This window comes from Bidens hawaiensis, unplaced genomic scaffold (genome assembly GCF_021521415.1).
Source record: "Bidens hawaiensis isolate Kalapana, Puna unplaced genomic scaffold, B.hawaiensis_p1.1 tig00010302_1, whole genome shotgun sequence".
Taxonomy (NCBI): Eukaryota; Viridiplantae; Streptophyta; class Magnoliopsida; order Asterales; family Asteraceae; genus Bidens; species Bidens hawaiensis.
In genome coordinates this window covers 800666-816211 of record NW_027491781.1, presented here as the reverse complement: position 1 = coordinate 816211, position 15546 = coordinate 800666, and the positions used below count along the sequence as shown (strand labels likewise).

Here is a 15546-nt window from a genome sequence, read left to right as displayed (position 1 = left end):
TCGGCTACGCACGTCAGGCTTGCCTGGTTTTTGCCCCCTAGACTTTTACCAATGAGGCTTCTCTAGACAGATTTTTCCTTAGTGTCACGAATAAAATCAAAATTTTGAAGATGTAAGTTTCATTAGGACTGGTCAAAAATACTGGACATGGTGGAAGCGGCATGAACAGGAAGCTCAAAGAGTGATGGCAGTGATGTGAAACAGAAGATTAAGAGAGTGTTGGGATTCCTTAACTTTACCTCGTCACTTATTAACTTTTATAAGTAAGAATAGAATTATAACTTTGACATATAAACACAAACCGAGCTACATCTAAAAAAACAAGATTTCGATAAAGTTAGGAGGAAATGATTTATCAAAAACAACATATATATAAGTCAAAAGAAGTTGCAAATAAAGAAATCCCAAACATGGCCCAAGTAAAAAATAAAAGGGGTTTTCTTATTAAATATTTCTGTTTTATTTACCAAAAATTTCTTATTTTACCCATTTTATTACTTAGAAAATAAATATGTAACAACTCATAAAACAAGATCATACAGTCATACACAACACCACTATTATTCCAAAATTACCAAATCCAAACCACCAAAACCATAACCATAACACAAACCATAACAAGTCAAAACATAACAATACCACAGCAGTTGGAAAACATAATAACTTAACTCATCCCTCTTCAGTTGCTAGACTGGCGCAACTCGGGTCTCACAAAATCAGCATCAGCAGGGACTGAGATATCAACAGTCGGTCTCAACTCTGCACACACCTTGACCGCCTCATGGACCGGATCTTCAAAGAAGCTCTTAATAAGATCCTGGTTCACTGGGGCACCGTTGTCTACTGCAACCAAGGCTTGTTGAGTCAGATTGTAGTCGAACCGTGGAGCCCATTTCCTTGACCCTAACCGTGCAGTGGTGGAACAGTTGTCCACCATGAACGAAACACCTCGAGCATGCATGAAAGGGTTCAATGAATCAACAGATTCGATTAAACTTTCATTGATGATTTCAGAATATGAGTGTCCTTTCTTCCTCAATACCTCGATCTATGTTTAACAAAAAATCGCATTTTAAAAACATTAAATAATTCAAGTTGTACAACTGGCCTGCAAACGAACCGAACGTTCAGTGAACAATTCATGAACCGTTTGGCTAGAAGTTCATTTATTTGCTTATTTAATAAAAAAATGAACATGAACAAAAAAATCCGTTCGGTTGTTCGCATATGTTTAAGTTCGTTAATATATATTAAACTTTTTTGTAGCATTACAACTTAGTCTACTTTTAATAATTTTTAAGCCCAACACGATGAACACAAACATATTCCGTGCGCGTTAGTTCGATTTATTCACAAGCCCGGGTACAAATTATGAAAAAAAGAATCTTACCTGGGCCATCATTAGTGCCACGTAGACACCTGCTGTGAAAGGATATAACGGGCCTAAATCACCGGCAGGTCGTGTAGCACGAACCCGCTCACCAACTTTCCACATGCGGGTTTGATCAATTTTTCCCATCGGGAAGGCTGGCAGACCCTCTTTTTCCTGTATTATAATCATGACATCATATTAAACAAAAGTTACTTTAAATTGAATAGTGCCAAAAAGAACTTACATAGAAGCGACGACCCGCCAACACAACACTCCTGATCTCACTGCCACTGGCCACGTCCTCATAACACTCATACAAGATTTCCATGCAAGGATAATAAGAAGCACTGTATGCAGTTAAGAACTCCTTTTTGCCTTCTTCTGTGAGTGACTCATACACAGCCTTCATACCCTGTTAAAATGATTTTTATTAAAAAATGTACACACTTTGACAAAACTAACAAAGGGTCTAAGAGTAAATAAACCAAACCTTAGTTGATATTGTCTTTGATATTACTCCAGTTATGCATTCAACAGTGTTCTTGTAGGCCAAATCTTCAGGCATGCCTTGTTCTGTGTACCTTCTGAATAGTGACTCCACAATACCATGCACAGCACCAAGTAAAATACCTGTGTTTTTACAATAGGAAAATAGTCATTGGTGATATTTGATTATCTTGGAAAAACGCAGAGGCGTCAAGATGAGTGTGTTGGATCAAATGTCAAATCCACCCATTTCATATGGACCGAAACGGGATGTTTTACAGAAACAACTGGAATCTTGAATTTTTTAATAAAGCAATCTAGGAGGCTGAGTATCAAAAAACGCCTTTTGGAAGAATTTCATTTCAATCCATAACCCTTTTAACTATCTTTTTATTTTGACTCATTTGAGATGAGAATGAAAAAAGCAACCCAAATCAAATATCAGGTCAGAACAAGATTCAAAATATAACTGCTCCTTTTTCCAGTATGGGTCGGAGCAGTTTCTTAATAAGAATAGATTATTACAATAATAATAGAAATCTTTGATAAGCAAGAGGTTGTATGCATTAAAAATAGACTTCGGGTAACTTTCAACCTGTTTGGTGCGTTAGCCTTTTAGCTAAATTTTTTTATTGAATAACAACACCTATAGATCCATTCATAAAGAATCGAAATCACCAACTCTGAAGAAATAAAGGCAAAGTATTGAGTATTACCTCTTTCTCCAAAAATGTCACTTTTATACTCCTGTTCTAGAGTAGTAGCAAACGTAAAAGGAGAACCAAGAGCAACCGACCATCCAAGTGCAACATCAGTGGCTCTGCCATCAACATCCTGCAACAAATTATTTAATAATCAATAATATTTGATGAATAATATGATAGCAAATAAACAAATGAGTAAATGTATGTTGACCAACCTGATGAACAGCAAAACTTGCATTAATCCCGGCTCCATTGACCTCTTTTCCTTGTACATATAGCCTTCTAACCGATGGGCCCATTCCCTTGGGACATACAGCAACCACACTCACATTTTTGGGGAAATCAAGACCGATTGACTGTAAGTGACCAAGAAGGAAACCGTGTGAAAGTCCAAGGATGCTGTTTGGTTTCATGTGAGAGAAGATTTTCTCATAATTATCAGCCTGCAATAAATAAGTGAATTAGGAACATTTAAACTGTCAACAGCCCGATCCAGTAATGTTTTAAACAACTTAGACCCATGACCAAAAAGTCACAAGATCCAACTAACCTGAGCTGAATCAGATATTAAGAGCATGACCAAATCACTGCCAGAAATAGTTTCATAAATATCTCCAAGAGTCCCGTTTTCTTCACTGAAACCAGCAGCACGTGCCTCAGCAAATGAACTCGAACCCTTCCTTAAGCCAATCTGGTTTATAAAGTATAATAATAGAACTAATCAGCAGAATGCTTAAATATTGCTATTACAGTACCCAAAGAAAACCTCAAGATAAAAAGTACACCTTCACAACAATATCAGATTTTGCTTCTGCAAGAGAATCCCTTAAATTTTGAGCTTGTGCAGGACCCTTAACAGAAATCAATAATAGTTATTTAATAACAATCAAGAACCAACACAATAATCCCTAGACCCTAATGATCAACTTCAAATGGATTAAACGAAAGCAGCAAATTACAAACCTGAGAACCCCAACCGATGACACCAATCTGCTTAATACCTTTAAATGCATCAGGCAACAAATGAAACAAATCTCTACCTCCTCTCACAATGTACTGCAAAACAATAACCATAATAAGTCATTTACATAACATTAAGTTAGGTATGAATAGGGGTGCAAACAACCGAGCTGCTCGTGAGCTACTCGAGCCTATATCTATAAGAAGCCCAAAACGTGCTCAGCCCATGTTTAGTTATCAAACCCAAGCACGAGTCTTGTGCATTTATAAGTTTTAGGGGGTGTTTGGGATTGCTTATTTTTCACAAACTTATAACTTATTTAACTTTTTGAAAAGTAATAAGGTGTTTGGGATTGCTTTTGATGTGTGAGAGAAAAGTTAATAAGTTACACTTTAGTAACTAATTAACTTACTGAAAAGTTGTTATAAGGAGTTTTAATAAGGAATTCCAAACACCCCCTTCCCCCTTTGGACTTCTAGTTCTATGAATTAATTTCTCACCGCACAGCCGAGCTCGAGCCCAGAAGTAGCTTGTATAAGATACCACATGAGCTTGAGCTAAGGGTGAGCAATAACCAAACCGCTAACTGATCTGACCAAAAACCGAACCGAAATTAACCAGTAACCAAAAATTAGTCATCGGTTATTTCTTGTACCCTTTGTTTAACTAAAATTGACCGGTCCTAACCGAACTATTCGTAATTTCATATATTTCTAGCTTTTATACCTCCATTTCACGTATCTCATGTTTCATACCACAATTTCATGTACTTATACCTCCATATCATGTATATATATCTCCATTTCATGTATTTACACCTTCACTTTATGCATCCATTTCATGTATTTCTAAGTCAAATTTTAGCCCAAATTTGATTTTGTTTATTAACAAAAGTCAACCGAACCGAAAAATTAACCGATGAACCGAAAACCAACTGATTAATTTGTTTGAGGTTAATAACCAAACCAAAAGACACACGCCCTAGCTCGAGCCGAGCTTAGGCTAGTTTAAAGTTTTTATTCAAAATATACAAAAGTAATTAAAAACGTATATAACGTAATTAACAAATTATAAACAAGCCAAGCCAAGTCCAAGCTTAAAAACAAAGAGCTCGAAATGAGCCGAGCCCGAGCTCTTGTAAGTCAAAACAAGATTTTACACTATGAACATAAACAATTAAACACTTCTTTGGCTCATATAAGGTACTACTCGAGCTCAACCCATGCTTAGGCTCATTTAATTTACTTTCTCAAAATATATAAAACTATAAAGTAGTGTAATTATATATACAATATAATGTAATTATAGTGTAGTGTATTACGGCATGATTAGTTAGCACGGTAATTTAATTTGTGCGTTAACTTTATTCTAAAACAGTACACAATTTAATTAATATTAATAAATAATAAACGAGCCTGAGTCCGAGTTTAAAAAAACAATAAGTTAGGGTTTAATAAACCACCTCTTCATGACCGGAAAGGTTAACTTTCTCCTTTTTGAAAACCGATGTTTCGAAGTCGAGAGACACCGGCGGCTTACTGATCGTCGGCGCCGCCACCATACGAGCTCCGAGAGCCGAGCCACGGCTCGTCGTATTGGAATGAATAAGGCGAGTTTGTAGTGATTTGAATGAGGTTTTGGATGATAGAAAGCCGGTGGTGAAGCCTAGGGTTTGAGTTGAGGTTTTGGATGACGGTGAAGCGGTGGTGGTTGGTGTGACGGTGGAGAAGGTTGTTGCGGCGGCGGCCGTCGTCATGAGTGGCAGCTGGAGAGTAGAAAGTGGTGTTAAGTGTTTATGAAATGAGAAGGGGTGTGAAGTGAATACTAGTTTTACTATTTGTAGCCCTATCATGCACTATTTCTCTCTTTCTTTATAAGTTAAAACGATTATGAATTACTTGAGATTGGTTTTGTTAAAACGTTGGATCGAGGTAAGTTTAATAAAGCCTGATATCGAGCTCGAGCCTAAAAGTAAGCTCATTTAGTAAACGAGTCCGAGCTCGAGCCTAAAAGTAAGCCCGTTTAATAAACGGAGCCCGAGCTCGAGCTGGCTCACGAACTTGATATTTATATAATTTTTAAAAATATATATTTAATATTTATTGATTTATATATAAATATAATTATAATTATATAAAAATTAATGATAAATTGTAAACGAGTCGAGCTCAGGCTCGGCTCGTTTACACCCCTACTAGCGTCTTTAAATACGTTATGACAAAAGTTGAAAGTTTGGTGGCCAAAGTATAAAAGGTAAAAGTTTTTTAGTTGTTTTTATAAGTTTTGTTATGTAAAGTATAAAGAACAAAAGTAATTTTGGTGGCTTATGACAGATTTTGAAAGTTTTGGGCCAAAACATACACATCAAGAGTTTTAAAGTTGGTTTTTATTGCAAACTATTATTCGTTATGATAGGAAGTATCGTTTTTTTATGAAATATGTGGATTGTTGATATTAGTTTACGAGGAAATTATGTTTTGAAATAAGGAAATTATGTTATGAAATAACACACTTATCGACATTATCTCTCCATATGCAAGATACGTGTTAATTTTTTCATCATTTTAAAACGTCAACAACTTTTTATACCAGACTTTTTAGAGTGAATAAGTACGAGAGTAAGAGTATAAGTGAGAATAAGAGCATACATGAATACATGAGTTCGTTTACTCTATTTTTTTTATCTAAAGACAAAGATTTTTACATTAAAAACCAATGTTTTGAATTCTCAATCAAAAGCTAGAAGCCAAAATAAACAAACAATTACAAAAATTTGCAAAAGAAAATTTACACCGATGCATTTACTTCTACTACTCTAAATACTCATGTTAATTTGTTGCTAAATAGTCGTAAGGATTTGGTTGCTAAATAGATTCCATTTCCACAACCCATAACCATTTTTGACACTTGTATGAACCAAGAAATCGAAATATACCAACTGATTATCAATGTTTGGAGTCATTCCAAACACAGTCCGGATTTATTGAAACACGAACACCTTAAATTTATAAAGTAAGAATATTCGTGTTTCTTCATAACCATTTTTCTAATTTGTGCTCGGTGGATCAGTTTACCAGACATGACAACCAAACACATCTTGTATTTCTATTGGCCAGTAAGAAATATTCTTTTTGTCCTTTTAGGAATCTATTTAGCAACCACAATATCGTACATTTAATTCAATGACATGTACTGGCTTTACCTACAGATCCGAAACGTATCTCTTCAAAAAGTGTAATTTATAATTACCAAACCAAATCATAAAAATAGAAGATTAAATCAACATGATAAGACATTAACGATTCATATAAGTAGGTGGGATTTTGGTTTTGGGTGGACCACGTAACTTACCATACGCAAACGAGTTGTAATTAATACACGAAAATGCCAAATATATTTAAATATGCAACATTTAAAAGTGTGTTCCGAGTGTGGTAAATTTAAGTTGCACACGACTAGAACACTTTCTACATTACTAGAAAAGCATTTAATCGGACAATCATGATTCGAGTTAAAAAAAGTATATTCAAATGTATATAATTCAACTCATATTAAACTAAGAAACCGCATGAGACGACTTGATATATATATATAAAAGAAGACCACACTCATTTCAACTCGACTCATTTTAATCTAAACTTGTCCTAACAAAACATCTGCCCCGCCACACCTATTTTATATAACGCATGTTTTAAATAATAATCTATGAATGCACCATTATCCGATATACAATGATATTAAGACGTCTTAAAAACAATTGAATTGAAGATGGTGTTTTATTTTAGTAAACATTGGTAGCATACAAAACAGAATTTAGGTTTTGAAGTGTGATATTGTTTCTTTGGTCGTTAACATGCCACAAATCTTGTAATAAACGTGTCAAGGTTAAAAAGTCATAGCGTATTACCAAAGTGTATCCTAGGCATAATATGTATACCTTTAACATTGTTGATACTTTTAATTTTATGGTAAGATGAGTGTCGGCCTTTGACATTGTTGATATTTTTAATTTTTTGGTAAGATGAGTGTGCCGATGTAAATGCCATTCATCATGAAATAATGATATAGTACATGATCAAATGTCATTGATAACGATGTAAACATAGCATATGACTCGCTATTAGAAAAACCAGTAACAACCATTTTTTTCTTTAGTTTCTCCATGTCCCTTTTCCTTTAATATGATATCACATAAAAGAAAAACAACACATGTATCGTTTATGCTAAACAACCATGTTTTTCTTTAGTTTTTCCATGTTCCTTTTCTTTTAACATTTCAAATGCTTCTAGTTTACACAAATATGTTAACATGACAAAAAAAAAAAAAAACACATGATGGTGTTAGACAAATTTGAGTTTAAGGTTTAAACTTAACATGTTTCGTGTTTTAAACACGCACATGTATTAACTTGTTAGTGACCAGTTTAAAGTTTAAACATGTAAATATTTTTACTTTTTTTTAAACAAAATACATGCATATGCCTTAGTTACCTTACATCCTGTACTTAAATATTTGTTTCAACTATGCCAAGGATTATGATTACTTAAAAGACTTTAACGAACTTTTTTAACAGTTTTTGTTTCACAACATATGTGATATTTATCCTATACTTAAAACAAATTGTGTCGTGTAATCTGTTTCTATATAGATTCGTGTTTGCGTTTGAAAAAATGACACGATTAGTTATCATGTCGTACCCACGTCTAGCATCACATATAATCGTATCTAATGACACAATTAGTTATCTTTGTCGTGTTTGCAGTCTCTGTAAGATTTGTCCGGATAAATCTTGAGACTTGTCAGTGTCACCAAATTATTATAAACAAAAAAGATCATCAATCAACTGATAACAACATATACACTATTATTATTCAAATCTCCAGCAGCAAACACAAGCATCTAGTTTAGTTAATTATAGTATGCACACAAAATCAAAAATCTCTTAACACAAACACATACTAGCAAAATTAACAAGGAATCTTCGATGTGAACCACTCCATGACATGAATCGGGGCCTTGATCAGCTCGATCGCGAGTTCAACTATCACCGTAACGCACAAACAGCACGGGCATATGCAAGTCAACAACAATCTGTTTAAGTTCATCAACACACATACAAACAATCAGAAATTCAGACTCATTAGATCCATCGGCTGAGCTCGCGTTTCATATAGAACATATGACACCATAAGGTCGAACGAACCCAGTTTTTTTTTTTACGATTGAACCCATTGGTTTTATAAAAATAGATTGCCATGAAAAACATACTCAAATATTTTTTATTAAAAACCTTTGGCTAAATAAAAACCTAAACCCTAAAATTTAGCTGATTGAGTCATCAAACAAAAGGGTGAAAACGAGCCGAGCCCGAGCTTGACTAGGCTCGAACTCCGCTCGCTTAACTTACACAGAACTCGAGCTCGGTTTGTTTCGAGCTTTATTTCTAAAGCTTGATCTTGACTTGTGAGCGGTTTTCAAGCTCGAGCTCGACTCGGGCTTGACTAGTTTAGTATTTTTTTAAATATTAGCAACTCTTTTTTATTAATTTTTTAAAATTTAATTTTATATATAACATGTTACATATTATAATTTATATATTATTTAGTTATTTTTTTCATAATATTATATATATATATATATTACTTAATTTCTTACCCAATTAATTATATATGTGTGTATATAAATTATATAAATGATAGGCTCGTTTAGGCTGGCGAGGTGGCACGAGCTAGATAAGTGAAGCTCGGGCTAAAGCTCGATTATTAAACGAGCTTGATTTTAGGCTCAAGATCAGGCTCATTTGAGCTCAGCTTGACCGAGCTTTTTCACGAGCCAATCTCAAATAACTCGCGAACAACTCAACTCATTTACACCCCTAAATTCAAACTATTGGTCTTACTTTTAATTAAAAGAAAAAAACCCAATTATTTTTAGAAAAAGTAAGCCCAATTCTTTTATAACTAATATAATCTATTTTATTATTTTCACAGTTCCCAACTGTTTAACCTAAATACTAAAATAATCACTTTTATTAACATATTGTCTTTTATTACGTGACCCGATCCAACCCGAACCAAGAATTTGACGTGTCTTTAATTCAAAGTTCCGGGTTGGATCGACCCAGAGCCAATTAAACGAGTAATTAAACGTACCCGACAATCCAGATGACAACACCGATGATGGATAGTATAAGACAAAGGAAAGCAAAAGGTAGACCAAGTAAGAACCCCAAAGGTCTGCAATCACCATCTCCACAACACATGTTTGCTTGCTATGTGTTTATGTTTATGTTTAGTTTACTTGTTTGTTTATTGTGGTTTGGTTTATAACCGCTAAGATACGCAATATCTTTTTATGTTGGTATTTTGCAAAATAGTCCTTTTGACTATTTATTGTGTTTATGCTTTGGTTATTAGGAGATAAGATGTGGAATATAAATGGAGAATAGCTTTGTTCGTTGTTCATAGGCTGTTTTATTAATAATATTCCTACCTTTAACAGATAGAGGAATAATTAGGATAATGAGTGGTTTTATAAGCTTTAACTGACTCGAGACAGGTACGGTTAATAATAATTATAGGTTTCGGAACAGTTTTAAGTAGAGTACTGAAATAATTGGGCGAGGGTTGTGCGGTTCGGTGCGGTTTTAGGTTAAAACCAATGTTTCGGTTTTCTGTTTTTTCAAAACCATTCGGTTTTGGGTTCAATTTGGTTTTTTCGGTTTTGCTAATCGAGCTAGTAGTTTTCGGGCTAAAGAAATTTGACCCATGATATGTTGAAATTGCATCTAATATATTTTTTTATAAAATAATAACTACTATAATATATTTGGTTAAGAATATTAAAAGCTTATAAAAGATACTTACATCTAAAATGATTTAATATCATCTAAATCGACAAACATAATCGATTAACGTTAAATTTAAAACATAAACGATTCCACAAATCAGTTTTTTCGGTTTTTTACAAAACACAAAACCGAACCAAAACCAATATTTCGGTTTTTACTAAAAGTCAAAACCGAACCGTCAGTTTCTAATTTGATTTGATTTTTTTCAATTCAGATTCTTTGGTTATTTTGTTTTCGATTTGGTTTCGTGCACGCTCCTAATTGGGACCTTATAAGTGGGTGTAAAAGAGAAGCCCAAAATTTTGTTAATAGATTTTTGATTGGACTGAATTAAATAAGCCCATGATTATGCCCACACAAAGTTAAGTTAATAGATTTTTAGTTGGGTTTATTTAAATAAGCTTAAAACTTAAAACATGTTACAATTTGTAATTCTCTCTCACCCTTCCTCTCTCTGTTCACCCCTGGGTATAAAACTCAAGCTCGTTTATTAAACAAGCATCAAGTTAGGCTTGAGTAGACTCAAAGCTTTTAAAGAGTTCCATAGAAGTAGATTGTCTTAATTATTAAATCCTCACACTGATCATATTCTGCTGCAACTATTATGAAAGGAGTATAAAATGAAAGGAGACATTAAAGAAGCATTGAGCTAGGAGAAAACGAAATGTTTCAATGGTTTAAGAAGAGAGATGAAATTGTTTTGGTTTTTAGGTGATCTGTCATTTAAAATGATGGATCATAGCCTTGTTGTAGACTATGTTAGGGATTGTTTGTTGAATACTTGAATTGAACAATTCGCACATGTTACGTCATTTGAAACTGAAGAGGTAGGTCCCCGCAAAGCCCAGTTGGACCCGCAAGACTCACCTTGAAGAGGTACGTCTGCGCAAAGACCAACTGGATCCGCAGGACCCACCATGCTCAGAGAGATGAAGACCTTACACGCAGTAAGCCAGCTGTTCCCGCAGGAAAGCCTCCCTTGGTACAGTACCCTGCCTGTCCCCGCAGCTGTGGGTACAAGCCAAGAAGGAAGGCTACCCGCACTAACAGTAAGGCTACACGCATAAGGCACTAACTCTTATACTTCAGTAATGTCACCTGAAGAAGGAATGAGCAGGGCGGGAATATTCCCGCCCAAAAGAGCCAGTCCGTACGCTTCTAGAAGATCTTTTGTACTATACCTACCAAGGTATGGACAAATGGACAAGATATGACAAAAGCGACCCATGAACCAATCACAGGGTGACAGCTCACCGACAATAGTACGAGGAGGAGCACGCTCCAGTACAAAATGTCACTATCAAGCCGCTGCCTACACACCAACTCCCATCGTGGCACGAACGTAGCCCATAGTTGGTGGAAAAGGAATATTATATACAGCTGGCCGTACCTGCTTGGAAACCTACCTTCGGCTATAAATACTCCAACACCTTGGAACGGTATCATCATCTTATCTTATCTTATCTTCTCTCTAGCTATTTCTCTCTATATACACTTATATTCAGAGCAACCTAGTCTGATTCTCACGCCGGAGGGTGGTCACAAGGAGGAGCCCCCCCTTCTCAGTGACGAGCTTACGGTGTCTGTTTTGCAGGTCGAGAAGAATAACCATCTTTGCCGGACCTAACCCTCGTGGGAAACATCTACTTAACCCTAAGATTATCCTTAATCTGTCGGGGTCATTTAGTGTTTCTTCATTGACGCCATCCGTGCATTAAGCTAGAACTAATTATTTTTCTCAGTTTTTTCAAACTTCTGGAAAGATGGTTAAGGTTACTCCGATGCCAAAGCCACCGAGTGACCAAGAAACTCCGGTAACCACAACCCCAGCTACTGGGGGGAACACCGGTGAATACACGATTGTTACGAACACTACCCCGGTTACCCAAGCCGGGGCAAGTGCAGTAAACAATCCTCTCCTGGGATTCATTGATACCCAGTTGGGGAAACAACAGACGAGACTTCCGCGACAAACACCAGAACAAGTTAAAGCTTGGGCGGAAGCACGTCAGAAAGAATTCCAAGCCGAGTTGGACGAACGTTTACGTTCACTCCAACAGGCCAATGACGAATTCGGAAGCACTCGACAACAGCTCAACATGAGCAATGATTGCGAGTATGTGGATGATGAAGATTGGGAAGAATCTGACAGTGACGCAAACCCTCGTCATAAGGCGAAAGGGAAGCGTAAAGAAGCAGACTTCCACTCGAGAAGAAATTTCGAGGGAACCTTCAAACCAAAGAACACGGGAGGAAACCCACGTGACTTCTCCAAAACTTTCAGACCAACTGTTGCGAATGCGGGAACGTCCAAATTTGCAAGGGACATTGCGGAAGCAATCGCTCCAAAGAGTGCCAGACAGATGTCCAACATAGGCACTTACGATGGCATATCTGACCCGGACGATCACTTGAACAGATTTATAGCGGGGGCAACCGTCAGTAATTGGACGGAACCCGCATGGTGTTACATGTTCCAGATGACGCTCGTCGGGGCAGCCAGAGCATGGTTTGATCGTCTACCGGTCCACCACATCTATGATTGGGCAGACTTCCAGCACAAGTTCAGCCAGCACTTCAGTCAACAAAGAAAATATACTGAAGAGCAATGGACGATCCTCAACTACATCCGAGAGGAAGACGAATCTTTGCTAGACTTCATCACTCGCTTCAACTCAAAGAAGCTAAGTCTGGGCACTATAAGCGAAGATCTTGTTCGCGCCGCTTTCATCCAGGGCGCTGAGTACCCAGAGCTCATCCGCACGTTGACAGGTAAAGATGGCATGCCATCCACGTGGGATGCCATCATGACGGCAGCTAAACGCTTTGCCGAAACGGAGAAGCAACTGAGTAGAAATCTTCCCCAGAGCACAAACCTCTACACGCAGAGAACAAGAGAAAATAACGTCCATACCGCCCGACAAAATAAAAAGAGGAAGCTTGGTATTTGGCAGTCAAGGATAAACTTTGACACCATCCAGCTCTCGCCCTCTCTTAGGCGGAAGGGACAACATGCACTCGTCGAACCGGAATCCCAGATGGACGCCACTCACCAAAAGCGTCACCGAGATATTTGCCACCGAAAAGCTCCCATGGCCAAAGGCTCCAATAATCCGACAGCGTCAAAACGCTGATCAGAGCAAATCATGTGACTTCCACGGGACAAAAGGCCATACCACTGAGGAATGCACATCCTTGAAGGATATCGTCGAAGCATTCGTCAAAGATGGGAGACTCACACACCTCGTGGCGTCAATCAAGAACGGAGGGAGGAAAGACAACCGGTACAAGGGCAATGGACGGAAGCCCGTCGACGTCAGCATTCACATGTTTCACAGCAACATCAGAGAAAGAAAACGACGAACAGAGCCAAGTGCGTGGAAGGAAGCAGAAGTGCGCTTCCTGCGTGTGCCAGGGGGCCCAGCAAAGAAGGCCCCATAGTCATCAAAATCCAGCTGGGGCACTACATTACCTCCCGCACCCTTGCTAATAATGGCGCTTCGTCAACGGTCATGTATTGGCAGTTCTTCGACAAGCTAGACGACGAAGACAAAGAACGCCTAGAAACAGTTTACGCCTCGATAGAAGGGTTTGACGGCACCACAAACACCCCCTGGGAATCCTATCTTTCCCTGTCACTCTCACGGACGGGAAGTACTCCCGCACAGAAGACGTGGACTTCGTCGTAATGAGGAAGCCACACCACACATACGACATTCTCTTCGGGAGAGACGGGATGGCAAGATTTAATGCCGTGGTGTCTTCGGTCCATGGTATGATGGGATGGCCAACAGCTGAGGGCGTCACGATGATCACGGGCATTCCCCAGGTATGCATCGCATCCGTCTCATCTAAACCCAAACCAAAAATGGCTAAACCAACCATCTCTGAACCAGAAGAACGGGCATTCAATGGCAAATACCCTGACCAGGCTGTTACCATTGGCCCAACGATCACTAATCCCACACGCACCTTACTAAAATGCTTGTTGCAAAAAAATGCCGACATCTTCGCGTGGACACCAGCTGACATGACTGGTGTACCTCGAAGTAAGGCTGAGCATAAGCTCAAGTGTGACCCGGCGTTTACACCGGTCATACAAAAGCGTCGCGTAATGGGTGCTGAGCAGGCTAACGCGTGTAGAACCCAAGTCAAGGAACTCCTTGACGCAGGCATCGTACGCGTTAGTAAATATCAAACATGGGTTGCAAATCCCGTCATGGTACCAAAATCCAACAAACAATGGCGCATGTGCATAGATTTTAAAGACCTAAACAAGGCATGCCCCAAGGATTGTTACCCGTTACCCGAAATTGACCTTAAGGTAGATTCATTAGCACCGTTTCGCCTTAAATGTTTCCTTGATGCGTATAAAGGGTACCATCAAATCCACATGGCTGTTGACGATCAGGATAAAACCGCATTTCGGACGCCCGATGGCATATTTTGTTACCAAATGATGCCATTCGGACTAAAGAATGCCGGATCCACATACCAACGCCTGATGGACAAAGAGTTTCATGCCCAAATCGGGAGGAACTTGGAAGTTTACATGGATGACTTGGTCATCAAAAGCCTCGAGCCAGAGGCGATGTTGAAAGACATCGAATAAACTTTCAACACGCTCAGAAAGATAAACATGAAGCTCAACCCGAGCAAGTGTTCCTTTGGGATGGAAGAAGGGAAGTTATTAGGAGTCATCGTTACCAAAATGGCTTCAGAGCGAACCCTGAAAAGGTCGAAGTCATTATGAAAATGGAATCACCTGCTACCATCAAACAGGCTCAGACACTGAATGGACGACTAGTCGCACTTAACAGCTTTTTGGCAAACCATGCGGATAAGTCGTTCCCATTCGTGTCAACATTGAGAAATTGCTTGAAGAAAACGCACTTCCGCTGGACACCAGAAGCGGAAGCAGCTTTTCAAGAGATTCGGTCACGCTTGATCGAACTCCCAACGCTCACAGCACCAGAAGTGGGGGAGGAATTAATTCTCTACCTCTCCGCCACAGACAGAGCAACCGGGGCAGTCTTACTAGTAGAACGAAAAGGCATCCAGATGCCCATCTGCTATGTAAGCCGCGTCTTAACAGACGTGGAAACCCGGTACTCCCCCCTTGAAAAATTAGTCTTAGCGCTTGTACAGGCTTCACGCAGGCTAAGACGATAT

At 38.1% G+C, this 15546-nt stretch overlaps 2 protein-coding genes across 2 annotated transcripts; both read right to left on the bottom strand.

The window, feature by feature from the left end:
• Nucleotides 1-545: 545 nt before the first annotated feature.
• On the bottom strand, nucleotides 546-5312 carry LOC143534774 (ketol-acid reductoisomerase, chloroplastic-like). Its single transcript, XM_077029187.1, has 10 exons — nucleotides 4986-5312; nucleotides 3526-3618; nucleotides 3348-3413; nucleotides 3113-3253; nucleotides 2778-3005; nucleotides 2575-2692; nucleotides 1863-2002; nucleotides 1617-1784; nucleotides 1391-1546; nucleotides 546-1048 (listed from the first exon to the last, which is right to left on the bottom strand). Exons 1-10 carry the CDS (start codon nucleotides 5277-5279, stop codon nucleotides 680-682), a joined length of 1773 nt encoding a protein of 590 aa, XP_076885302.1. The 5' UTR covers nucleotides 5280-5312; the 3' UTR covers nucleotides 546-679.
• Nucleotides 5313-8387: 3075 nt separating this feature from the next.
• On the bottom strand, nucleotides 8388-9806 carry LOC143534757 (signaling peptide TAXIMIN 1). Its single transcript, XM_077029173.1, has 2 exons — nucleotides 9677-9806; nucleotides 8388-8615 (listed from the first exon to the last, which is right to left on the bottom strand). Exons 1-2 carry the CDS (start codon nucleotides 9784-9786, stop codon nucleotides 8492-8494), a joined length of 234 nt encoding a protein of 77 aa, XP_076885288.1. The 5' UTR covers nucleotides 9787-9806; the 3' UTR covers nucleotides 8388-8491.
• Nucleotides 9807-15546: the final 5740 nt, after the last annotated feature.